This window comes from Dromiciops gliroides, chromosome 1 (assembly GCF_019393635.1).
Source record: "Dromiciops gliroides isolate mDroGli1 chromosome 1, mDroGli1.pri, whole genome shotgun sequence".
Classification (NCBI taxonomy): Eukaryota; Metazoa; Chordata; class Mammalia; order Microbiotheria; family Microbiotheriidae; genus Dromiciops; species Dromiciops gliroides.
In genome coordinates this window covers 630,926,966-630,954,538 of record NC_057861.1, presented here as the reverse complement: position 1 = coordinate 630,954,538, position 27,573 = coordinate 630,926,966, and the positions used below count along the sequence as shown (strand labels likewise).

The window sequence follows — 27,573 nt, the reverse complement described above, 5'->3', positions numbered from 1 at the left end:
TCCAAGGTAGAGATTTAGGAACAGTCCCACTTAGTGGGCATAACATGAATGATGATTCAGCAAAAGAAATTGAGAGGGAACAGTTAGACAAGTAGTAGGAAAAACAAGAGAGAAAAGTGTCCTAAAAGTATCCAGGAAGGGGGCAGCTAGGTGGCGAAGTGAATAGAGCACCGACTCTGGAGTCAGGAGGACCTGAGTTCAAATGTGACCTCATAAACTTGACACTTACTAGCTGTGTGACCCTGGGCAAGTCACTTAACCCCAATTGCCTCACTTAAAAAAAAAAGTATCCAGGAAGAGCAGGTGGTAGAGTGTTAAATGCAGCAGGTTGAGGGTAAGGATGGGGAAGGGCTCATTAGATTTGGCAAATAAAAGAAGCAGTTGGTAATTGGTAAAGGCCAGTTTAAGTTGAATGAAGCCAGTTTCCAAGGGGTTAAGGAAAAAAGGGAGTTGACATATCTCCTTAAGAGGACTTTTTCTGAGGAGTTTGACTGAGAAGAAGAAAAAAAGCTATATTATTGGAAACCTGGTGATGAGTATTTGTAAGAAACGCCATAATGATATCCATAAAGGTATTAAATCAATCTCAGCATGGTGCATATGAAACTTGGTCTTTGGTGGTATTATTTCGGTTTCATTCAAGAATGTTAAATCACTTCCCTCTGATACTAGATGACTGAGCCAACTAAGTAACCTCAGAGGTCAGGAAGTGGTGAAGTCATAGCACTGTATACTAGAATCTGAGTCAGAGGGCCTGAGTTTGAAATCTGACTGCTGCTTCTTACCTTCATGACTTCCCATCCTATTTTGTTGCTCTCTAAGGTCCCTTCCAGCTCTAAATCTATAATTCTATCGGGAGAGCACCTCCCCACTACCACCACCACCCCCTTTTTTGGTCTGTACCTGTGATTTCATAGGGGAGGGAAACTCCAGAAGAAGACTCCATCTAGCAAGGCAGATCAGCAATAGTTTATTAATTCATAGTCTGAAAGAACTGCCTAAAGCATTGAGAAAGTAAATGACTTACAGAGGGTCACACAGAGAATAAAGGTCAGACTGGGTTTGAACCCGTGTTCCAGACTCAGGAACCACCACGCTGCCTAATTAGCTAGTTGCCTCCCATCTATGGAGCCAACAGTGAATTATTGATCGGGTGAGGGGATTTCCCAATGCTGTTATTAGACCACAGGCTGCTAGGTGGCACAGTGGATGGAGTGTGGGACCTGGAGTCAGGAAAGCAGAATTCAAATACAACCTCAGATACTACCTATGTGGCCACTCAACCTCTAGCTGCTTCAACTGTATAATTCGGGCTAATAATAGCACCTACTTCTCAGAATTGTTGTGAGGATTAATAAGAATGATTTTTTTGTGTGTGTGTGAGGCAATTGGGGTAAGTAACTTGCCCCAGGGTCATACAGCTTAGTAAGTGTTAAGTGTCCCAGGTCGCATTTGAACTCAGGTCCTCCTGAATCCAGGGCCGGTGCTCTATCCACTGTGCCACCTAGCTGCCCCAAAAAAGAACACATTCTTTTTTTTTTTAAGATGATATTTTTAAAACAGTAACACATAATAGGCTTCTAATAAATGCTTGTTTCCTTCCTTCTTCCTTTTTTCTTCCTTTTCTTCCCTTCTCTTTCCCTTCTTCCTTCTTCCTTTTTGCTTGGTTTCTTCTCCTCCCTCCCTTCCTTCTCCTTCCTTTCTCCCTTCCCTTCTTGGGGTGTAACTGTCCTGCCCCTTCCAGCCTTCTCCTTTCTGCATCCCTCCAGCCCCCACCCAGCCTCACTGTAGATCTCCCATCTCTAAATGCTATAGCTCTCTCTACTTGGAGCATCCTACGCCACTTCCAACTCTCTGACCCGCCCCTCCCATCACTTCTTCGCGGCTGGGCGAAGGAAACCGAGCGGTTTCGGTCCTTCCCGGCAATTTCCGTCGAAGCTTCGTGGTCCTTCGCGTCCACATCCTCTTCCTTCGGCTGTTTCCGCTCTCCGCCCCTAGCCGTTGTCAGGGGTAACAGCCAGCATCGCCTTTCGGTTGAGGGCGGTCACATACGGGTGGGGAGTTGGAGCCGAGCTAACACCCCCACACACCCCTGCAATCCCTCCTTACTCCGCCCAGTCCCAGCCGCTGCCCCTAGCGTGCTCTGTACGGATCGGGGAGGGGGGGGGTCCGAGGCAGGATTGCGCCCCCGCCCTGGGGAAGGGGCTGCAGAGGCCGGAAGCGTAGGAGCGGGGCCAGGCTGGAGCCAGAGCCCGAGCAGTTGGTTCCGAGGGCCCCGCCGCCTGCTCTCTTCTTCCCTCCGACCCCGCTCCCGAGCGGCCTCCAGGGGCTTCCCGGACGTTGGGGCCCCAGCGCCTCTCCCAGGCCTCCTGGAGCGGCCGCCCACTGCCCCAGCCCAGCGCGGACCCTCGGCGGGCCCTGGAGCGGCCTTGCAGCTATCCCCGGCGGTCCTCTCCTCCGGCCTCCGCGGGACTGATTGATGCCCGAAGCGCCGCTGAGCCCTCGCAGGTAGTTAGGCAGCCCCCATAGGGAGAAGCGTTTTGCTCCTTCCTCCCCGACTTTCGTTACTCTCCTACTTTGTCTTCCAAATGTTAACCAACTTCCGTAGAACCGCACGTAGTCAGAGACCCAGCAGGCTGGTAGCTAAGACCCTAGGGGGGATGCACACTCCTGCATAATAACTACTCTACCACTGCTCACCTTGACTAAGGTTTACAGAGTCCTTCCTCCCGACGCCCCTGTTTATTAGTCCCATTTTGCGGATGAAGAAAAAGGCTGCACTCTTACTAGTGAGGCATCGTGCCCAGGGCTGGCTAGGGTACAGTGGATAGAGCACTGGACCCAGAGTCAAGAAGATTTGAGTTCAAATGTGACCTCAAACACTTATTACCGGTGGGACCCTGGACAAGTCATTTAACTTCTATCTTCCTCAATTTCCTCACCCGGAAAATGGGGATAATAGCTCCTAACTCCCAGGGTTGTTGAAAGCATCAAATGGGATATTTGGAAAGGGTCTGGTACAGTGTGAGGCACATAGTAGGAGCTATATAAATGCTAGCCATCATCACCACTGCCGCCATCATCATCATCATCAAAGTGCTATTAAATGGTAGCCATTATTATTAGGGTGGTACACCTATAGCCAGGAAGGTTTCAAATGCTACACCCTAAATTTACAGACTGAGTGGCCACTTAAATGTTTTCCATTCATTCTAGTAGCATCTTGGCTTATCTCTTATAATCTGGCTTGACACAGCACCTATGAACCTGAAAAAAGGAGGTTGAAAATGCCTGTAGTACCTACCTCATAGGGTGGTTTTGAATCTCAGGAATAATGTATGTAAAGTGGTTTGCAAACTAAGTATTATATGACAGGCACTCTCAAATTTTACCTTAGCATGCAGGTGATATCATAGAATGGTGGAGCTGGACTGGGATTTTAGGAAATTTTAGAAATGAACAAAGTTTGTCTTTTAACAATTGGGGAAAACTGAAGCTCAGAGAAATTTTTATCTGCCCATGGTTTTCTGGTGGTTTTTCCACTAGCATTCAAGCAGTTTCACCATTTAGTCTAATCCCTACCTTTCCATAGCAGCTAAACTAAGGCCTAGAGAAGGGGCAAAGTTATACAATGTGCATTTAATTTTGTTTCAGAGAGAATTCTTTACTAAAACACTTCACTGATGCTGTATCTTGGTGTGGAAGTGAACCCTATTTCTTGTCTTTTTTTTTTTTGTGTGTGAGGCAATTGGGGTTAAGTGACTTTCCCAGGGTCACACCAGCTAGTAAGTGTTAAGTGTCCGAGGCCGGATTTGAACTCAGGACCTCCTGACTCCAGGGCCGGTGCTCTATCCATTGCGCCACCTAGCTGCCCCGACCCCTATTTCTTAATAGCTAACCTCTGCTAGGTCCCTACGAAGGTGGAAAGGTTTCCAGTAGCTTCAGTGACAGACTGACTATATACATCTTGTCTGAGGACCAGTCTACCCAAGTTTAGAGAAACTCATTACAGATTTCACAAAGCAAAAACAAACAAACAAAAAATCAAACCTTGTAACTTCTTCATGTTGGCATTTTTCAGTTAATCAGTGGTTCCATTTGGTATGGACTCTGAAAGGAAAAAGTTCACATTCAATTCACCTCAGCCTTTATTGATATGTACCAGGCGAAGAGTTGATTGAGGGAATAAAACATTTTACATATAAATATCTTTTTTCAAGGCCTACTTGCAGGGGCACAGTGGATAAAGCACCAACCCTGGATTCAGGAGGGCCTGAGTTCAAATCCAGCTTCAGACACTTGACACTTACTAGCTGTGTGACCCTGGGCAAGTCACTTAACTCTCCTTGCCCCACAAAAAAACCAAAACAAACAAAGCCTACTTGCATGTCTTATTATTGTATGAAGATGGCTCTAGGTTCCCAAAGACCTGTTGAAGCATAGTTGTCACCAGCAAACCCTATTAAAGTAGAAAGTTGAGTATAGGTCCAACAGATGAATTGTAATGTCTTTTCTCTAGAAGGAATAGCTTAGATAGGATTAGAGAGGTACCCTACCAGAATTCTGGCCACTAGGACTTTAATTTTTTGTCTATAGCAGGGAAGAGACAGGACTAAGATGGACACCTACTATGTGCTAGGTACTGTGCTGAAAGCTTTTAACAAATAATATCTCATTTGGTTCCCACAACAATCCTGTGAAGCAGATGCTATTTTTATCCCCATATTTACAGTTGAGGAAATTGAGATTAGTAATAATAATAATAATAATAGTTAACGTTTATATAGTGCTTACAACATGCCAGGCACTTTACAGTGATTTCATTTGATTCCCCACAACAAACCTTGTAGGTAGGTACTATTATTATCTCCATTTTATAGTTGAGGAAACTGAGGCAATTAAGTTAAGTGACATGCCCAGGGTCACACAGCTATAAGTGTCCGAGACTGTATTTGAACTCATGACTTCCTGACTCTAGAGTCCAGTGTTCTATCCACTGCACCATCAGCTGCCGCTTTTTTTTTTTTTAGTGAGGCAATTGGGGTTAAGTGACTTGCCCAGGGTCACACAGTTAGTAAGTGTTAAGTGTCTGAGGCCGGGTTTGAACTCAGGTACTCCTGACTCCAGGGCCGGTGCTTTATCCACTGCACCATCTAGCTGCCCCCATCAGCTGCTTCTTAGCAGTCTGCTAAGGTATGGATACATTGTGGTATGGGTTCATAGAAAGAATTCTTACACTGAGTGACCAAACATTATAACTAAAGTTTATACATTTTATCCCATTTTAACAAATTACTAGTAAACTAATTCCCCAGTGTGATCAAATTTTCTTGAATTATGATCACCTAAAGAATGGTCAATAGTGGCCAAGATAGCGGAGGAGAGGCAGTGAGCTCTCGAACTCATGACACGATTGCTCCAAAAAACATCCAAAAAAAGAATGGCCAATAGTATGACTTCAGGATTTGGGAGAACTTCCTTTTTCTCCAAAATACCCATCTAACCTCCTAGTGTTTAAAAATCTACTCATTTCTTTGTTTCTATAACAAATAATGGGGCAGCTAGGTGGCACAGTGGATAGAGCACCAACCCTGGAGTCAGGAGTACCTGAGTTCAAATCCTGCCTCAGACACTTAACACTTACTAGCTGTGTGACCCTGGGCAAGTCACTTAACCCCAATTGTCTCACCAAAAAAAACCAAACAGACAAACAAAAAAACCAAATAATGGCTTTGGAAGGCAGTATTTTAAGCATCATATAGCATTTATATCCTAAAAAGAATGAGTTTATCTTATCTTTTTTGAAAACTGGCTTTAACAAGGTAAAATAGAAATTCCTGACAATATTGGTATTTAAAAAGAGTGTTGAAGAAAGGAATTTTATGATAAAGAAAAGGGAATCAGATAAATGTTGGGGGTTTTCCCCCTTTGATTTCTCAAAGCACAGCCTGGGGGAAAAATTTTCCCCCTCAGAGACATTCTAAGAGTTTGTTCTAAATGAATTAGTTACTAAATCATGTTAATTCTTAAGTTCATCTGAATAACTCTTACTTTCTAATATGTTTCCAAACTCTATTTTGGTAACTTACAAATTTTAAACATACTGGGTATGAATAATTATTTTCTCTTCATATATTTATCTACTGGGTATGAAAAAGTCATGTTTGCATGTAACATGTTTTTCCAAAGGAAACTCATAAAAGAATTCAGTGGTCAGATTTCAATAACCAAAGTAAGTAAATTGGAGATATGTCAGTCAGCCAATGACTAAGGAGTAAGGAAGGGAATAAGCATTAATATAGCACTTACCATGTACCAGGCACCTTACTAAGCACTTAATATCTCACTTGATCCTCACAGTAATCCTGGGAGGGAGGTGTTATTATTATCTCCATTTTACAGTTGAGGAAACTTGAGACAAACAGGTGAATTGATTTACCCAGGGTTATACAACTAGTAAGTGTCTGAAGATATATTTGAACTTGGATCTTCCTGACTCCAACTGGGCCCAGCCCTCCATCCAGTCATAGTTTATCTTAAGTGCTAGGGATCCATGGAAAAGTCAAAAACATAGTCTCTTTGTTTCCAGAGAGCTCACATCGTAATGGGGAAAATAACCTGCAAATAACTGTATGTACATGTGTGGGATATATAAATCACCCACTAAATTTAGAGCAGTATCAGTTTTTGATTTGGGTAAGATACAGTCCTGAAGTCCTCAACCTCTTCCTCTCCCTCAAATCCAGATAATTCAAAATTAACAGCTAGTTATTCGGTCATTTAACTTTAACTGTCTCTAATGTCTCTTGTGACTCTTCCATACTTGCAGTAGCAAAAGCCAAATATTGGCTGCTAATCTAATACAGGGACCTACCTCCCAGTTATTTTTATTTTGATCAAATACAAGAACTAATGCTCTCTTCTTCCAGCTTGAGCCCTGGAACCAACTTCCCTTCTCTTCAGCACACTTTGGAATTAGCTTCCCATCTGGTTTCCCAGCCAAATCCTATGACCTAATTTAAGGGTTGTATGAATTACTGTATAGGGTAAATGGTTCGTGAATGCACCACTGTTTGGAGACCTGCACTTCCATTCCCTTTAAGGCTACTGAGTGCTGATTTTTAACTAAGATTTGTAGCCCCAGGCAAAAAACAACAACCCCAAAACACTCCCCCAAAAGTTCTTCACAGAATGTCAGGGGCTTAGCTATTTTTCTTTCAGGTCAGTCTCCCTACTAATTTTAGTAATACTATAGAGCTACAGGTTGTGGCAAAAAGTCAGTTTTCTTTGGTCATCTATTTCCTGGGACCAAAAAAAGTTTGTTGGTCTGTGCCTGACCAGATAAGAGTCATCCTCATGTGACCAAAGAGTTCTGGACAAGTCACTTGACCTCTCTCAGAGTCATTTTTCTTGAGAGGTCTTTGGACTGTATCACCTCCAAGTTTCCTGTCTAGTTCTAAAGTTATGGTTCTATGATTTGTTTAAGCTGCCTTTTTTGCCCTTTGGACACAGTTGAAAACATACAATAGTGTGACATTTACAAAGGTGTGTGGAACATATAGGGTTTCTTTTTGTTTGTTTGTTTGCGGGGCAATGGGGGTTAAGTGACTTGCCCAGGGTCACACAGCTAGTAAGTGTCAAGTGTCTGAGGTCGGATTTGAACTCAGGTACTCCTGACTCCAGGGCCGGTGCTTTATCCACTGTGCCACCTAGCCGCCCCCACGTTTAGGGTTTCTAATAGTGCATGGAAAATTCTATTTCAAATCAAATGATTCATAAGAAATTAATAGTTAAAATGTTTGCCATAAATTTTCTGTTATTAAGGTTAACAAAATGAACGATTCCACAATTATACCACATGTGTTGACTAGTGAATTAAGGTACGAGATTAGTAAGTATAGTGAATCTCAGTATTATACAAATTGAATCATAAAGAATAAAAGTTTTAAATGATAATTTTCATAATCTAGAATTTGAAACATTGTCTATAGCAGGTAAAGGACATAAACATTTTTTATTTAAGCTTTGGGCTTTTATTCTTACACTTGTATGCATTTTATTTAACTGTATTTATTTTTTAGATTTACATAAACCATAAAAATCAGCAACAATAATTAGTGCTTAACTTGATCTGTTAAATACCAAAGATCTAGCAAAACTGTATCTTATGAATTCTTTTTATGGCCTCATTCTTATCTATACTTCTTTTCACTGACCACCTTTCCTTGTAAAGTGCCCCCATTCAGTGCCAGAATAGATTTTTTTTTTTTTGGCTACTCTTTCAAATTATCACAGAAATCACTGATTGAATCACCATGTGGGGAAATTTTGGAATTTTCAAGTTTATATGTCATTGTATATATTTAAGATTTTCTTCTAATGATTTTAATTTGATTTCCATTCCCAGTTTTAAATTTGAGGGTTTTTTCCCCTACTTTTTGCAGTTGCTAATGTTTTGAAAATTAGAAACTCAATTCCTTCCTTGGCCCCACCCCCTACTCCTACCCCATATGGCCTCAATAGCTTAAAAAAGGCTTCCTCCAGCCAGCAGCTCCTACTATCTATCTCCTGGTGAGAGGTAGAGAAATAACTAAGGTAACAGACAATTGTGATCCACTCAGCCAAGCTTCTCCAACTTCAGCAAACCCAGATATTCTCTCTTTGTTCATCTTCCAAAAGGACTTAATTTTTAAAAATTCAGCCCAAATTCAACATTCAGGATCTTGATCAACTATATCAGAAAAAAATTAACTCTTGACAATTTGGGAACATTGGAGTGTGACTAAACTTCAGTAACATTTCAGAGCAAAATTTTAAGAGATAATCAAATGAACATAGATGATTTAAGAGGATAAAAGACTTTAAATCCTACCCATCCTGTTTTCTTCCTTCCTTGGTCCAGTGTTTTCTAGCTGGAGAGAAAATTTGATTCCTATTCAAATTCTTCCATTAATTTGTGACCTTGGGCTAATTACCTTACTTCTCTGAGCTTTAATTTCCTCATCTCTATGTCTGGGTGACTATGGGGTTGGGCTTGACTCCTGTATTTCCTCATCTCTAAAGTCAGTGATTTGAGCTAGCCCTGGTAGTCTATGATTTTATGATTCTGAGTTTAACTTCCCTCTGAATAAAAATAAATTGACCAGATTTCTTACACCATTCTGTGTTGTACAGGTTATGCCTTCCTGAGAATAGAAGATGTAGGAAACAACCTTAGGTTGGTTTGAAAGAAACAAAGGCAGCTGGTTTGGGTTCAGTTTTACATCTGTGCAGCTGCTTAATTTTATAAATATCCATAAATGAGAGCTACATAAGTGAAAAATTTCCTCGTTGCACATTAAACCAAAATGAGCAAGGATTATTTATTGTCTGTGTCACCCTGGTTTATCTGTAGTAAAAACACTACTGATGTGATGATTTGAGTTTCTGAATGCTTTTACTAAAGTATTTTGGTAATTTTTCCTTTTTATAAGAGGCATTTCTAATTCTATACAAGGTCTGTTTTGTTTTTAATGATCTGCTTGAAATTTTTTCTTTGCAGATTTAGTTACTAAGTTGGTACTTAACCATGGCACTCTACTTTGATCACCGGATAGAGGCCCCTGACTCAGTTGGGTCTCCTTCCCATATAACGTGGCATCCTATTCATCCGTTGTTAGCAGTTGCTTCTGTCAGCACGACTTCTGGAGGAAGTGTAGATGTATACCTAGAACAGGTAACTTAAATTTATATTTTAACCTAAGCAACTTTTTCAGTCACTGGATATACATTCAGCAACTATTTATTAAGCTCCTATGATGTACCTAACACAGCTTCCGACTGTGGGAAATACAAAGAAGTTCAGAAATAGATTTTGTTATTAAGAAATTTAAAATGTAGCAGGGAAAAGAAAGTTAAACTATTTGAATCAATTAGAGATAAATTAAGTGTTAAACTGTGTCTGTAACATAATATAGTAATTCCTTAGTTATCCAGCATGATTTGGGGATGTTGTAACACCTTCTGATGGCAAGCTTTAAAAAAATGCATATAGAGGGCAGCTAGGTGGCACAGTAGATAAAGCACTGGCCTTGGATTCAGGAGGACCTGAGTTCAAATCCAGCCTCAGACACTTGACACTTACTAGCTGTGTGACCCTGGGCAAGTCACTTAACCCTCATTGCCCCCCATACAAAAAATACATACATACATATATAGATATAGATATGTGTGTATATATATATATATTTATATATGAGCATGTTTTTTTTTTTTACAGTATTCCTCTCTTGATAAACATAAGATACTATTTACAAATTGGGCTTTTATGATGAGCCAGGGAATCAGTTCATGGATTATTCTATCAATTAGATAAAATACTATTGGGCTGAATTTTTATTAATTGCAGGATATTTTTCTAAGATTTATTTTTTTCTTAATTGTATTTTTTCCAATTACATGTAAATATAGTTTTTAGCATTCATTTTTGTAAGATTTTGAGTTCCAAATTTTTCTCCCGTCCCTTCCCCATCCCTAAGACAAACAAGCAATCTGATATAGGCTGTATAGTACATTGTTAAACATGCTTCCACAATAGTGGTGCTGTGAAAGAAGATTCAGAACAAAACAGAAAAAACCATGAGAAAAAAAAAAAAGTGAAAATAGTATACTTCAATCTGCATTCAGACACCATAGTTCTTTTCCTGGATGTGGAGAACATTTTCCATCATGAGTAAGATTTGCATTCATTTTTATTGTTTTGTTTTGTTGTTTTTGTTTGTTTTTGCAGGTAATGAGGGTTAAGTGACTTGTCCAGGGTCACACAACTAGTTAAGTGTCAAGTGTCTGAGGCCAAATTTGAACTCAGGTCCTCCTGAATCCAAGGCCAGTGCTTTATCCACTGCGCCACCTAGCTGCCCCTAGATTTGCATTCTTGAACAAGTCCCTGATAGCAATATGAATTCTTACTTTTTGCATCTTTCTCATAAAATGGAGTGTAGCAAGTTGTAGCAATGTGACGTCCCAGTCTGTAAAATATGACTGCTTTTTGTAAAATTAATCAGTCTTCTTTCAAGTTATTTCTTCTCACAATAAAATTTTTCTTTCTTGTCTTTATTAGTATTCTTTGACTCTCTGACAGTAGAATGACATGGTCACACTAGTGCCTTGGAAAGATTGTTTTGATTACTATAAGGAGGGGAGAGCCTGGAATCAGAGAGATGAATTGGTTTTCTATTAAGATAATGTTTTCAGGGTCAGCTAGGTGGCACAGTGGATAGAGCACTGGCCCTGGATTCAGGAGGATCTGAGTTCAAATCCAGCCTCAGACACTTGACACTAGCTGTGTGACCCTGGGCAAGTCACTTAACCCCAATTGCCTCACCAAAAAAAAAAAAAAAAGATAATGCTTTCGAAGGTGATGAGGGCCTGAACTAAGATGGTAGGCACACGAGTGGACATGAAAGAATAAATGTGAGAAATTTAGGGGAGGTAGAATTTGTAGGATTTGGCAACTGACTCAGTATGGTATGAAGAAGAAAGTGTTTGCTTAGATAGTTTATATTTACTTATCTATATACATAAGACAATCTTGTATCCTTCCATAGGAGACTCCTTGAAAGCAGGGACAGTTTTGATTTTATCTTTACATTTCAAGTGCCTAGCATATAGTACTTGATACATAGTTGATACTTAGCAAATACTTATTTAATTGAGTTAAGTTCGAGTTTTAAGAATGACTAAGATTACAAACCTGAGAGACAGCAGTTCAGTAAAAACATGGAAGTTTGGAAAAGGGATGAGTTGAGGAGGTGGGAAGAGAATGAGCTTTATTCTAAACCAAAGCTTCTTAAACTGTGGGTTTAAGACCCACATGGGGTTGCATAATTGAATATGGGCATTGTGAAAAATTTGGCAACAGTAAAAGTTTATGTATACCTATTTTATATACCTGTATACCTGGGGTCATGTAAACATTTCTTGGGTAAAAAAGGGTCTCAAGGGGCAGCTAGATGGCGCAGTGGATAGAGCACCGGCCCTGAAGTCAGGAGTACCTGAGTTCAAATCTGGCCTCAGACACTTAACACTTACTAGCTGTTTGACCCTGGGCAAGTCACTTAACCCCAATTGCCTCACTAAAAAAAAAAAAAAGAATAGTAGTTCTTCTTTGTGGTTTTTTCTGTCTTTTTGTAGGATGAAATTCTTTTTAGATGTTGATGAGTTTGGATAATAACAAGAAAAGGTGGCAATAAAACATTTTCTCCATAAATCTGAAGCATACTTTCCCACAAATACAGACATTAGTGGAACTCATGGATACTTATGGTACATGTGTGTAAAAGAATAGTCTTCAGTATGATTTTAGTTGCCTGGGACACTAAGAGGTTAAGTGACCTGCTTAGGGTCACATAGCCAATATATATTAGAATTGGAACTTGAACCAAGGTCTACACTGCTCTGAGCCTAGCTATCTATCACATCATGCTACCTCTAAGTAATTTTAATAACATTTACCATATTTAGAGAATCATCGTACTATCCTTCCATAAATTTGTCTAGTTTTTTTCTCAGTTTTTAGTATTCAAGTCTTTAATCCTATGTCACTTGATGCCTATATTGTTCATTTGGGCACTTAATCATATTTTTAAAAAAATACTTGTGTTATTAAGTGATTTGAGTTCAGCTAATGGTCATATGGCATCTGAGCCTTTTTTAACCGAGGCAGTCATTCCAAAACTGGCATTTGTGAAGTTTATTTTTCCTTCCTAAATGAACTAAGATCCTTTAGATTCTTTTATCTCCTTTCTATGATCTATAACAGTTATACCTGTACTGTTCATGTTGGCATTTAATCATACATATCATCGTGCTATTATTTAATTGCTTCACATATATGTCTTATATCCCTAGTGAGTGTTCAGTAACCCTTGAGGAAAGAAAGGGATTATGTTTTTTTCCTCCTGGCTCTAGGGCTGGTGCTCTCTATCCACTGTGCCACCTAGCTGCCCCTGGGATTATGTTTTTTTCTATCTTCCCACAGTACCTCGCATAGAGCTGGACATAGAGGTGCTCAAAGTCTTTTAGAATTGAAATGTTACAAGTTAAGTTTGAACTCATATGTTAAAGTTAATGAGCATTTTTCCTTTAACATGAATGTAATAGGGGCAGCTAGGTGGCACAGTGGTAAAGCACCGGCCCTGGATTCAGAAGGACCTGAGTTCAAATGTGGCCTCAGACACTTGACACTTACTAGCTGTGTGACCCTGGGCAAGTCACTTAACCCCCATTGCCCTGCAAAAAAACAAACAAAAACCCCATAAATGTAATAAAACAACATTAGCCTCAGTTCCACACTGATCCATTGATCCCTGGTGTTTTTATAGTCTAGCAGCTGATCATTTCTTCAACATTAGCTGTTATGATCTTTTTTTCCTGTGTAGGGTGAACATGTGCCTGAAACGCACATTGAGAGGTCATTCCGTGTGATGTCCCTGAGCTGGCACCCAACTCGAATGATCCTGGCTATTGGCTGGGAAGCTGGAGAAGTCATAGTATTTAACAAGCAGGATAAGGAGCAGCACATAGTCCCCACCACCCATACTGCTGATATTACAGTCCTGAACTGGAGCACAAATGGAAATTGCCTCGTGTCTGGGGATAGGGTGAGTAAGCCACATTTTCATCTTACTTTCCATAACTTTAAAACTTTCAAAGATGCTAAGCAACAGAAAAGTAGGTGTAGTGTAATCTAATCTGCCAGAACTGGTGAAAAATGTAAGGGCTAAGGTGTGATTTCTGCGTTTTTCATACTCCTTTGATTGTGAAAGGTTACCTCTAAGGTTTAATTATTGATATTGTTTCATATTCAAACCTATAGTGGGTGGGTGTCCTATGATACTTTTGGTACAGGAGTAGTTGCATGGGCTCACCTCACCTTGTGCCCCACCTTCCATAAGGTCATGGACAGAGCAGCTACTGATTTTGTTGTTAATTAATGAATAACTGAGTAAAGAGCATTTATTGAGCATTTACTGTATGCCATGCACTGTGCTAAACATGTAGCATAGAAATAGAAGATTGTCTCTGCCCAAAGGACTCAAGGAGTTTTCAAGGAGCTTAGGAGGCAACACATACAAAGGCATGAAGGCCAAGAAAGGGTGCTTTGACTGGAGCAGTCACAAAAATGGTGTGTAGAGCCTTTGGAGAATCAATTGACAAATCCTTTCCAGAAGCAATGGTAGCATTTATTTTATTGTCATTCCCAGAGCAAGATGAGGAAAGCAGGGGAGGGATAAGGAGGAAAAAATTATGCACATGGTAGCCAGGTAGATGGCAAAGAAGTTACCAGCAGTGGGCAGTCAAAGGGGATATGAAGTGTGTTCTGGCTTTTAGGGCCAGCTGGATACTGTAAGTTATGTGTATTCATGCTGTCTGATTCACCAGTCAGGATAGCTACAGCCCAACTTGGTGGTTCCAAAGCCGAGCATATTGTCACCTATGGCAGGCCTGCTTCAACTTTTTCCACTCATGACCCCTTTCTGCCTGAGAAATTTTTATAAGACCCTGGGTATATAGGTATATAAAATAGGTATACAAATCAAACATTTACTGCCAAATTTTTCGTGACCCCCATATTCAGTTACATGATCCCACATGGGATTGCGACCCAGTTTAAGAAGTTTTTTTTTTTTTTGAGAAAAGACAGGAACTTATTTTATTTTAAAATAAACATTGAAGACACCCCCCCCCCAACCCCAGCCCCAGTACAAAACTTCTGATGTGGACTGTTCTCAGAGTCCTTCAATAGCCTATCATTTTAGTAGAATACAAGGTCAGCAAAAATCCAGTTTTCTAACAATGAGTGTTTTAGAGAATGGTTCAAAAATTAAAGTAACTGAATATCTACTTGTCAAATTACTGAGCTGAAGGCTGAAAATAAAATCCAGTTTCTGGACTACAAGTATCATTAACTTAGCATCCTTTACTTAAAACATGGGATTAATTCCACATGAAGCCAGAGTGGGACGCAGTGGCAAGCAGCAGAGAAGTCCGTAGGCACGTCGAAGCAGAGCTAGCCCTCCAACTGCACACATGAGATCCACACCAAGACGGCAGGAGAAAGGCTAGTAAGTCACTACTGAACTGGACACCTCCAGTAAGCCTGAAGCATTCCTTGTGTAATGGAAGAGCTCACTATTGTGGGTAAGACCAATGCCTTAAAAAGGCAAGAACTGAACTCCATTCATGTGACTTATTCAAGAGAAAAGTGGTAAATGCAAGTACAAAAAAGCAAAAGCTGTGGGGGAAACCTCACAGTGAACTAGAAGACACCAGTTTAAGAAGCTTTGACCTACAGTATGGTCTTAGGAGGACCAGTGAAAGATATAAGGCTAGGGTGGATAGGATGAGAAATAAGGGAGTGTTTATAATTTTTTCCACCAGTGGCAGTATACCTCTAGCCCCCCCCAGGCCAGTGGTCTCATCTAGGCCTCTCAACACACATGCAAAGGAGACTTATTCTCAGGACACTTTGATCCACTAGCTTCAAAAAACTAGGCAAACTGGGGGCAGCTAGGTGGTGCAGTGGATAGAGCACTGGCCCTGGATTCAGGAGGACCTGAGTTTAAATCCGACCTCAGACACTTGACACTTACTAGCTGTGTGACCCTGGGCAAGTCACTTAACCCCAATTGCCTCACCAAAAAAAAAAAGTAAAAAAAAAATAGGCAAACAAAAACTCTTGTTGACTGGATTCCGAATTTAGGAGATGAAACAGCAACTATTGCTTTGGGATATTTAAGATATGGTACCTAGGATTCTGCCACCACTCCACCTCAGGGAAATTTTCTGCTCTCAATTTTATGATTTTGTGATAAACCACCACATCCATAAGATTTAGGTAAACAGCAATCATTGGCCACTCAGTTTCTTCAACATAGTAAAAAAGCAAGGGGAAAGTTCAACATTCCTATGCCACTCAATCATAGCCTGAACGTACTGGGTCCATAGGACCCAGATTTGCATCCTGGACCTGGAAGTAGAAAACAAACAAAAACAAAAGAAAAAATGAGGAGGGCCCCGGGGAGGACGGGGAAGAAGGCCAGCAGGTTCTTCTCAACAGCCTCTGACTTTTTTGGAAAGCTGGCTTTGGTCCTAGTTATGCTTGCTCCCTGACTGCTAGGCCAGGTTTCCCTGTGGAACATAGATACTTGTAACAGGGCATTCTTAAACTGACAGCAATCATGATTGTCCCTACCTTTGTTCCTGAATGGCTGCTAGGAAGTCTCTGTCTGCAGCTACACTGGCACCATCATCACAGCACAAGAGTTCCAGTGACCAAAGTCACTGTCAGCAACCAGGTGTCCCCATTCTTTGCATGGACAGGAAAGAAGGCTTCATCTACTTAAAGCAAACAGAAGGAAAGAGAGAGAACCCATTTCCATGTATCTGTGTACTGCTCTGTCACTGTTCTTTGGATGGCATCCCCTAACGGTATCTTGTTCACTGTGAGTTCATGCTCTTGTGTGAGGGAGAAGCAGTGCCAGTTCACCGAGGGATGGGAGATGGGAATTGGTGCTCGGGGAGGGAAGCTTTACTGCCTTCTCTCTTGTTTCCAACAACCATGGCCTGGGGCACATGCCAGCCCAACACAGACGAAGGAGTGTGGCATAGGCACCAGTTATAGAACAAGACTGGAAAGTTTTATTCTAGATCTTTCTCTACCAAGATATAGCTATTTTATCAAGACCTTGCTGGTAAACCACACTTATGCAAATAGATGACAGTAAAAGCCATCAATACTGTTATTTCTTTTTTTTTTAGTGAGGCAACTGGGGTTAAGTGACTTGCCCAGAGTCACATAGCTAGCAAGTGTTAAGTGTCTGAGGCCGGATTTGAACTCAGGTACTCCTGACTCCAGGGCCAGTGCTCTATCCACTGCTGCCCCCAATACTGTTATTTCTATAGCAGCCTTTAACCTAACAGCCTTCTTTCTTCATTATTCATCAACCATATCTGCCCAGATGTCAATACATTCACAAATACTTTTTTTTTTCATGCCCCCTTTGTCATTTCATGTTAGAATTTCTTCCAGGATAGAAATGCAGGTACCTAATCTTTTTAAGAAAACCCCAAATTATAGAGGTGCTATTTAATGAGAGTTTCTGGAAAGAAACATTATGAATGTACAGAATGTGTTTTTAAAAAAACAACAACAAAACCTTTAGTACTTTCAGGCCACGCTCTATTGCCCTATTTAAAATTCACACCACAAAAAACCCCCTATGAATATATTCAGCATGGGTAAGACACAGCCAAAAGCTTACTACACAGCAGAAAATCCATAGTAAGGACAAAACTTTTAAATATTAGGAATAAGGGAATGTTTCCTCTCTAGCAGCCTTGCCAACTACCTAGCATATCTTTTCCTTCCATTATGCCCCCTCCATTCTGGAACCATGTGCCATGATCAAGTCAACCGTGCCATTGAGCCCAACTCCCCACACCTGTGACTTTCTAGAGCAAAGTGCTTCACCTCATATGAATTGTTTCCCCCAGTAGAATGTAAGCTCCTTGAGGACAAGAACTGTCTTTGCTTTTATATTTGTATCTCTTTCACTTAGCACTGTGCTTGTTGATTCATTCAAGTATAAAAATTGTTTAATAATGAGTAAAAGGAAATAGTCCTGGAAAAAGATATTTTACAACTAGGACAGATTTTCTGTTCTGTTCTTTCTTCCTTTCCATTGATTTCCATAACTAAGGAAAATAGGTGAACTATAAGAAGAACCATTAATCCTAAATATCTGGGTGGTTGGGGCAAATGTTATTTCTAGGCATAGTTATATATAAATCATATGATAAATGTAAATATAATATAGTTAAATTTAAATTAATAAATGGCAAGTTATTTTCTCTCAGATTTTCAATTATTAACCAGTGAGGAATTATGGTGTCTGAAACTTTTCTCACTAACCTTTGATAGGCTATGTTCAAACGGAAGTCATAGGATCATAGATTTAGAAGTAGTAGGTACCTTATGTGACCTGCAGAACTTCTGACCTGGTTCAGGGGGCTAGCTCACCCAAAGAACTGGAGGCTCAATGCGAATCTTGTAAAAGAGATTTTATTAGGAGAGAACAAGTCACCTGGGTGACTGTCCCGCTGAAGTCAGGGAAGACTGGTCTTTTGTATTTTTACCAGACAAAAGGGAGGGAAGGGAATAACAAAGAATTGGGAGGGAATTACAAAACAAGAAGAAACACAAAATTAAATGGGGCCAGATAGCTAAGGGGAGGTCTTTGATAACAGGGTATCAGTAGAGTATGCAGCAACCATCCAGATCTTGCATATCATCTTGCAGATCTTTAGCATTACTCATCAGCATACTAGGCCATGCCCTACTGCACTTCATCCCTGAGATGGGAGAAAGCTGTTTTCCCCTTGGCCCAGGGGGTTTGAATCTTTTGGATTTCTTGGGCTCCCACTATACCTTAGAGGTTATTCTACTCCCTCCTCTTTGTCCCCTCTCCCCCATTTTAACATAAGGAAACTGAGGGCTAGAAAGGGAAAGTGACTTGCCCAGGGTCATACAGGTATACATGATCTAAACTCAGGACTCTTTGTACTAAACCTCACCGCCTCTTCACTGTCCAGTGTACCATAACTTTGCTTAAGCCACTGTGAGGAAAGAGAATGGTCCCCTCTCAATAGGAATATAACAGTCACCATCCACATTACACTCCTTCAGACCTATTTGAGAATAAAGATCTCAGTTCCCCTCCAGCAAACAAGATCACTTGGTTCAAGTAGCCTTGAGCTGGTCTCCATGAGGTCCTCTTCTGGGCTGTGTCCATATCAAGGAAGATTGAAGAAATGTCCCTGTGTCACCTCCCCTATTGGCTAAGAACCCAAAGAATAATTATGGAAATTAGGGTTAATAATACTGTGTTCTGGGGGCGGCTAGGTGGTGCAGTGGATAAAGAATTGGCCCTGGATTCAGGAGTACCTGAGTTCAAATCCGGCCTCAGACACTTGACACTTACTAGCTGTGTGACCCTGGGCATGTCACTTAACCCCCATTGCCCCACCAAAAAAAATAATACTGTGTTCTGGTTAGCTAGTTTTTGTGTAGATTGTAACCTTTGAGTAATTGACCAGTGATGAAAAAGGGGGGGGGTCCATTCGCGTTAGGGACTAGGGGTTAAAATGGGGCCTTTGAGCCCCTATTCTTTGCACTCACCAATTGCACACTGGGGTACCCTTTCTCACGAGGAAGAAATAAACGAGTCTTTGTTCCATTGCCACCGCTGAGGTCCAGAGAATTATTGAGCAGGGGTCATTTTCTTCTCATCCACTTAATACAGCTTTAACCCCTAGGTTAGTCTGGTTCTTCAGAGTTCATTTGCATGTAATTATTTTATGGGTAAGTTTTGACTCAAAATATGTTATAATCAGATTGTTGTATCTATCAGATAAAATTATGAGGTCAATTGAGGTATATATGTCATATGACTTAACTTTAAATCACACAGATTTAAAAGTCCTCCAGCTCTTTCATCTAACTCACTTAATTTTTTTTTTTTTAGTGAGGCAATTGGAGTTAAGTGACTTGCCCAGGGTCACACAGCTAGTAAGTGTTAAGTGTCTGAGACCGGATTTGAACTCAGGTACTCCTGACTCCAGGGCTGGTGCTTTATCCACTGCGCCACCTAGCTGCCCCTAACTCGCTTAATTTTAATATTGTACTGCTAAAGGAAAGTGAATGGTCAAGTCTTAAACAGATCCTATTTAAATTTGGGACCACAATGATACAAGGACTATTATTTTAATATAAACTTTTATTTATATCTCTTGTTTCTTACATTACCTATGTAGTCTATGTGAACTCTGGGGGTCCTTATCTCACTTTCCATTCACATCACCAAGGCAGATCCCCAGAGGCAGCTACATTACCTCCTCAGGGATATAGGAGTACCCCTGAAGAATTGGCATATTTTTCTAATGCTAGTGGTTTGAATCCCCATTCTCCCCAATATCAATCTCCAGTGATTTTTATTTTTTTTGCGGGGCAATGAGGGTTAAGTGACTTTTCCGGGTCACACAGCTAGTAAGTGTCAAGTGTCTGAGACTGAAATTTGAACTCAGATCCTCCTGAATCCAGGGCCAGTGCTTTATCCACTATGCCACCTAGCTGCCCATATCTCCAATGATGATTGCCTTAATTTCATTTGACTCACTAGTATCTCCATGATATTACTGATAAACATCAATTAGCTCTTACAAAGGTCTATTTACTGAAGAGATAACAGCAAGCAGAGAAACATAAAAACAGCCCTCCAAACTGGGGTACATTCTCTCTTCCACCTCCTCAGCCTTGGAGAAGAGTGAGATCAAACTTAAAATGGTTGCTACACAGTATTCTCTTCACCCATTCATTTCTAAATATTCTGCAGTCCTGGATGGATGGAGTTGCTTGCTAGACCTGTTGAAGCAGGTCATTTCTCAGGGCTGGTTCCTTCCCAAACTTGGCCTCTGGATATCTGATGGCCTGTACCAAAGGAAAGAAGACAGACATGAGAGGTGGCCCCATCCCTCACAAAGGCTTGCTTCAGAAGTCATATTTTCCTTGTCTAGCCCAGTGGGAGGAAATGAGGAGGAAGACTTATGTCTTTATATCACCAGGAAGGAAAGAGTGAATTTCTCTGTTTAAACTTTTTGTATTTGCTCTCAATTCTGGCTCAGCATCCACCCAAGAGTCCCTCTTAACCATTCCTTAAGTGGACAGGAAATAGTCACCAAATATTTGCTCATAGATTTGGTGTCTTCACAAATTCCAGAAGCAGGTTTACAAGATACATTTGCTTCCAGGACTGGGCCCTCATTGGTTAGTCCCCCCATTACAATTCTCACTGTATTCCTCTTCCCATCTCATTCCAGAGAGCCATCCTATATATAAAGGAATAAAGGGGGGGGTCAGCAAAACTAATCAACATAGCAAAACAATTTTCATTATATGTGCATCCATGGACCCCACTATATACAAAGAAGCAAGGGGAAGTCTTATTTCATAATCTCTTCTTTGGGTCTAAGCTTGGTCATTATAACTTTGATGTATATAGTTTCAGTTGTATTGTTCTTATTTGTGTTCCTTCCATTTGCATTACTGTAGTCATCATGTATATTGTTTTTCTGATTTTGCTTACTTCATTTTGCATTAGTTTATTATAAGACTTCCATGCTTCTCAGTATTCATATTCCATTATTCTTTTTTTCCTAATTTTTCCTTTACCTTTCTTATTTGATATTTAAAGTCCTTTTTAACATCTTCCAAGAACTCTTTTTGGGCTTATGACCATTTTTACATTTTTCCTTGAGCTTTAGAAGTAGTCGTTTTGACTTCATTATCTTCTTCTGAGTTTGGAATCTTGGTCTTCTCTATCACCATAGTAGCTGTCTATGGTCCAGTTCTTTCTTTTTGCTTACTCAGTTTTTTATTGGATTATTTCTTGGGTTGTCAACTTGATATTAGAGTCAGACTGTAGTCTCAAAGAGTGGGGGATAATGTCTTAGACTTCAGGTTTTTTGTTCAGTTATTTTCTAAGCTTTGTCTGAGGGCCTGACCTCAAGTACTCCTCTCTGCCCCAGAGCCATGATCAAGGTCCCCAGCAATGCTGTCACTGCAAATGTTCTTACTCCTTACACTCCTTCTTGACGCTACAAGCTTCAGCTTATTCCTCTGTCCCAGAACCAAAGCCTGGGACTCTGCTCTCTTGCAAGTGACCACAGCCAGCAAGCCCTGCTACTCTGGCCATGGTGCAGTCACCAGCATATACTCATTCCTCACCCACAGCCATGGGTCCTAAGTTCAGCACCAGACAAAGGCCCTGCAATCTTCCCCTGATCATCAGTCTGACCCCCCACACTGTCCATAGGGTGAAAGTTCTTGCCAATAACGCAGCTGCCCCTAGGACTTGTTTGTTTATCTGCCTAGAGGTATCTACACTTCAAGGAGACCAGACTACCACCCTGGGAGGTCAGGTTTTTCCTAATGTCTTCCCAAGTTGTCTTAAATTGGACAATTGCTTTTATTTATTTTAAAAATTATTTTAATTATTTAGACTTTTAATTATTTCTGTTGTTCTAAAGTTCACTTTGAGGCATTATTTTAAATTATTTGTGGGGTAATTTGAGAGAGCAAGTTAAATTCCTGCCTCATTCTGACATCTTCTGTTCATGATCTTTTACCCAGAGATCTTACAACTGGGTGTATTAAATGGTAAACATTAGCAATTTATAGAAACACAGAAAGACTTGTATGAATTGATACAGAGAAGAAAGGTGAATCAGGAAAACAATATACACAGTGACCACAATAATATAAATGAAAACAACACTATAGGACAGCAGAATTTAGGTTAAACACAATGACTAATCTTGATTCTAGAGTACCGATGATGAATATATGTTTTTATTCTGAGTAAAGAGATGATGCAAAATGTTATATACATTGTCAGTTGCAGCTGCTGCTACAATTTGTTTGGCTTAACTATTTTTTCTTTGTTACAAAGGAGGGTCCTTGGAGGGATGGATATTAGAAAGCGATGATATAAAAAACCAAAATCATGAATAAAATATTTCTTGAAAATAAAAGAAAATACATTTACTACAATTATTACCACTCCGTATAGAAGTTTAATGGATATAAAGCATTCACCACAATGAGAAGGCCAAAAAAAATTTAGAAACCACTTTAGCCAGAAAATACATGATTTCCTTGTGAAGCAAAGATACTTGATAGCTAAAGACAACCTATTTATGGTGGATATAAACCCATTTGTGAAGCATTAAGGAATATGGTAGATCATAAATGACATCTCAAAATTAATCCTGTGGCAGTATCTCAGAGATCTCTACTCCTAGCATGGGTGGAGGAAAATCCCAAATGTATTATCCTTTTTTTTTTTTATTGGTGGAACAGGCATGGCTTTAATAAGAATACCATGTGAAAACTAGCACTTATTATTAAAGACAAAGCTAAGGAGAAGAAATTAATAAAAATTCAAGGAAAAGAACTATCTTTTTTTTTTTTGGCAGGGCAATGGGGGTTAAGTGACTTGCCCAGGGTCACACAGCTAGTAAGTGTTAAGTGTCTGAGGCTGAATTTGAACTCAGGTACTCCTGAATCCAGGGCCAGTGCTTTATCCATTGTGCCACCTAGCTGCCCCGAAAAGAGCTATCTTAATGGACAAATACTTCACAGCAAAGGAACTTGAGTAAAGATCCCATGTGAAACATGAGGGTAGTGCAAAAATTCTGCAAGAGCCTGCCCCCCTACAATGACAATGGAGCAGCGCAGAGGACCTTTAGAATGGTTCAGAAGAAAATAAAAAGATTAACTGAAAATAGGAAACAAAGATATTAAATTTCTTAAGAAATCAGCAAATCTAATCAGACTTTAGAACAAAATACACATTTTACAATGGTATATTCTCTTTTTTTTTTTTGGTCAGAGCAATGAGGGTTAAGTGACTTGCCCAAGATCACACAGCTAGTAAGTATCAAGTGTCTGAGACCGCATTTGAACTCAGGTCCTCCTGAATCCAGGGCTGGTGCCCTATCCACTGCGCCACCTAGCTGCCCCCGGTATATTCTCTTAAAAAAGAACAGAATTGAAACGCAAAAAAGCAGAGGCAAAAGGAAAAATAATGGAACAAAAAACCTCATAAGATTAGAATATGGAAGAGTTCAACAAAATAAGAATATGGAACCTGAAGATAAAATGTGAAGATATAATCTAAGGTTATAGGTCTTATAGAAAATCTGGATTTCATACTTCAAGAAATCATACAGAAAAATTGCCCATAAGATATTGGAAGCAGATAGCAAAGTACAGATCATCATATTCAACACTAAAGAAAGAAATTCCATGTTTAGCTAACCAAGTAACAACTTTGTTACATTTCAGAACTACAGGACAAAAAAATGAATTTTGAAGGTAGCGAGGGGAAAAAAACAAACCCTTCCATTCCAAGTAAGTGCAGGATTATTGCATGCTTATGGGAAGTTAAAGGAAATATTGAGACACAATATTCTGAAGAGCAAAAGAGATTGAGGGACATCCCAAAATTGACCAAAAAAACCAAACCTGCAAAGCTAAGGCTGAAATATCAATGAAAATAACTGGGTTTCAGTAAAAGGGAAAGAATTAAATCATTTCTTTAGAAGACTCCAGAAATGAGGAAGTTATATACAATATTCCAACTGACTAAGCACCATAAAGTAAAATATTTTTAGATATTAATGAAAACCAAAGAAATTAAGCATTTGTTTTCATTTGGTTAAAGTTAGACAAAAAGACTTGAATGTGGAGGAGAGGCTTATTTTTTTAAATTTTGCATATTGACTGAAATGCATTGGGAAGGCCAAAGGAACTTTAATGGGCTAAAGAATCTGTGGAGCAAAAAATATAATGTGAAAATTCAGAATAGTTGGAAGAAGTGAGATAGTGAAGGGGCATAGTATATGCAGTATTGGACTTTGAGTCAAGAAGGTCCTCCCTCAGACATTTTACTTTTGTGACTGTAGGCAAGTCACTTAACATCTCACAGCCTCGGTTTTTTCATCTATAAAATGGCAATAATAGTAGTACTTACATCACAGAGTAATTGTGGGTGTCAAATGAGATACCATGTTATAAATGTATAAATGTAAAGTTATATAAATTCTAGCTATTATTATAATAATTAACATTTCATAATATAGAGGAACACCTATTGGTGCAGAGAAGATTGAATAGGCTCCAGAGAGTCCCTGGCCGGGGCTTAAAAGGAGAGTTGCAAATGAGGCCCTTAGGGTCCTGGGAAAGTGAGGACAGAGCCCTGGGGACAGATCACAGAAGGAGGAGTGAGATTTGGTTCCAGCCAGCAGAAAGGAAGTTACGAAGCACTCACACTTGCACTGGAGGGGTGAAATGTAATGAACTCTTCTTTGGGGGGTGTCTCAGCAATAATTATCACTAGGGGAGAGGAACTGCTCAGGACACTATAGCCATATGATTTGGAAAGAGTTGAACTGGGAGGCATAGATTTAAATGGAAGATGAGGAGACATCGAAAGAGACAAGCAGCGAGGGAAAAGGCAAAGAACAGAATCCTCCCTCCCCTGCCCCAGAGTACTGTCACCAAACACTTCCTACTGTACCCCACTGCCTTTATCAAGAATTAATGTTCCTGGGGATAGATCTCTGGAGTATCCCAGAAAGGGAAAGAAGTAAGAAAGAGGTTGGAATAGCATTAACAGATTAATGTAAGTGAAATAAGAGAAAAGGTGATGCACAGGTGGTAGGAAGGACAGAAGGGATTAGACACTTTCAATCAGTCAACTAGCATTTATTAATGATCTCCTAAGAGCCAGGAATTATGGTAGGTACAGGTACATATTGTTTTATTGTGCTTCACTTTAGTGCACTTCTCAAATACTGCATTTTTCACAAATTGAAGTTTTTGGCATCCCTGCATCGAGCAAACCTATCAGCACCATTTTCTAACAGCATATGCTCACATCACATCTCTGTGTCACGTTTTGGTAATTCTTGCAACATTTCAAACTTTTTCATTATTATTATTATGTCTGTTCTGGTGATCTGTGATCAGAGATCTTGATGTGACTATTGTAATGTGTCGTAGAGCACCATGAACTATACACATATAAGATGACAAACTTAATCAATAAATGTTTTGTGTGTTTTGACTGCTCCACCAACTGACTGTTCCCTGTCTTTTTCTCTCTCCTTGGGCCTCCCTATTCCGAGACAACAATACTAAAATTAGGCCAGCTAATAACCCTACAATGGATCCTAAGAGTCACACATCTCTCCCTTTAAATCATAAACCAGAAATGATTAAGCTCAGTGAGGAAGGCATATTGAAAGCTAAGATAGGCTAAAATCTAAGCCACTACCTTGATCAGTCACCAGCCATTAACACCAAGGCAAGACCCTCCACCAACAAAAAGACTATGATTCACAGAAGTCTCAGATGGTGGTTAGCATTTTTTTTTTAGCAATAAAGTATTTTTAAATTAAGCTATATACATTTTTTTAGACATAACTGTTGCACACTTGATATACTACACTATTATATAACCAACTTTTATATGCACTGGGAAGCCAAAAATTCTTGTGACTACCTTTATTGCGATATTCACTTTTTTGGGGTGGTCTGGAACCCAAACTTGCAATATCTTCAAGTTATGTCTGTAAACTGGAAATAGAGAGAAAGGTATGCTTTCAAGGAATTCATTGTCTAATTGCATAGTACTAATATGTGAGCTGAGAAAAAGGAAAAGAAAAAATGAGAGAATCAAATAAGTCTTTATTAAGTACCTACTTTATGTCAAGCACTGTTCTGAGCATTGGGAACATAAGTGCAAAAGTGACAGCTCCCTCCCTCAAGGAGTTGTTATTCTACTAAAATAATAAAAAATAAGTTGAAGAAATTTAGGATTGGTTAGATTAATGGGAAGGAGGGACTTTAAGGAAAGATCAGGTTAAAGGATAAAAATGAGGGGCTGGAACAAAATCTGTTATACTTTATATTATGATTATGATCTCAGATAAGGCACTAATAAAAACTGATAAGTAAAGAGAAATAAATAGGGAAACTATGTTATGTTCAGAGCCACGTGGCATAGAAGCTATGTTCTTAAAAGGAATACTAGAATTACAAAAAGACATTGGTTAATAAAAGAGTAGGAGACTAATATTCCTTGCATTGAGCTGAAAGAATATAAACAATAAGCAAGAAGGAAAATGTAAACCTGAGTCAATTGTTGGAAAAATAATATTTAGTAATAATAATAGCAATAGATAACATTTATATAATACTTATGTACCAGTCATTGTATTAAGTGCTTTAAAATTATTATTTCATTTAATCCTCAAAACAACCCTGGGAGATAGGTCCTATTATTGTCCCTAATTTACAGGTAAAGGAATCTCAGGCAAATGGAGGTTAAATGACTTGCCCAGGGTCACACAGCTAGCAAGTATCTAAGGCAAGATTTAAATTCAGGTCTTCCTGACTCCAGGCCCAGCGCTCTATCCACTGGGCCTTGGTCACTTCTAAATAGGAATTTTAAAGACTACACATATTTCTCAGCAGCTTTTACTAAAATCATGCTTTAGGGCATAAAGGAATCTAAAACAAATGTGAAAAGATATGATCCTTAGTGCACCATGATGCAGTAAAATAGTAATGAACAAATAAAATATGAGCAGAAGTTATAGACCTCATTGAAGACTGATTACATTCCAAATTCAGAATAAATTACTGAAAATAATTATGCAAAAGATAATAATTACTAGGAATTTTCTCTTATCTCTAGGATAAAATATAAACAGCCCTATTTGGCATTTAAAGGCCCTTACAGCTTGGCTACAATCTATTTTTTCCAGAGTCATATTCTTTTCCTTCATGTGGTTCCTTAAACACAGCATTCCATATTCCATTTGAGTGCTTTTGCACTGGCTATCCCCATGCCTGGAAATATACTCTCTCATCACTTTGGTCTCTTTAACTCTCTAGTCTCCTTCAAA

At 39.6% G+C, this 27,573-nt stretch overlaps 1 protein-coding gene across 1 annotated transcript in view; it reads left to right on the top strand.

Moving 5' to 3' along the window:
* The first annotated feature begins 2,381 nt into the window (after nt 1–2,381).
* The window catches only part of IFT140 (intraflagellar transport 140), a 188,158-nt gene continuing 162,966 nt past the window's right edge, over nt 2,382–27,573 (top strand). Inside the window, exons 1-3 of the mRNA XM_043969752.1 lie at nt 2,382–2,508; nt 9,542–9,715; nt 13,419–13,640. Coding sequence (XP_043825687.1) covers nt 9,569–9,715; nt 13,419–13,640 — 369 coding nt within the window. The 5' untranslated portion in view covers nt 2,382–2,508; nt 9,542–9,568. The remainder of the gene's footprint in view (nt 2,509–9,541; nt 9,716–13,418; nt 13,641–27,573) is intronic.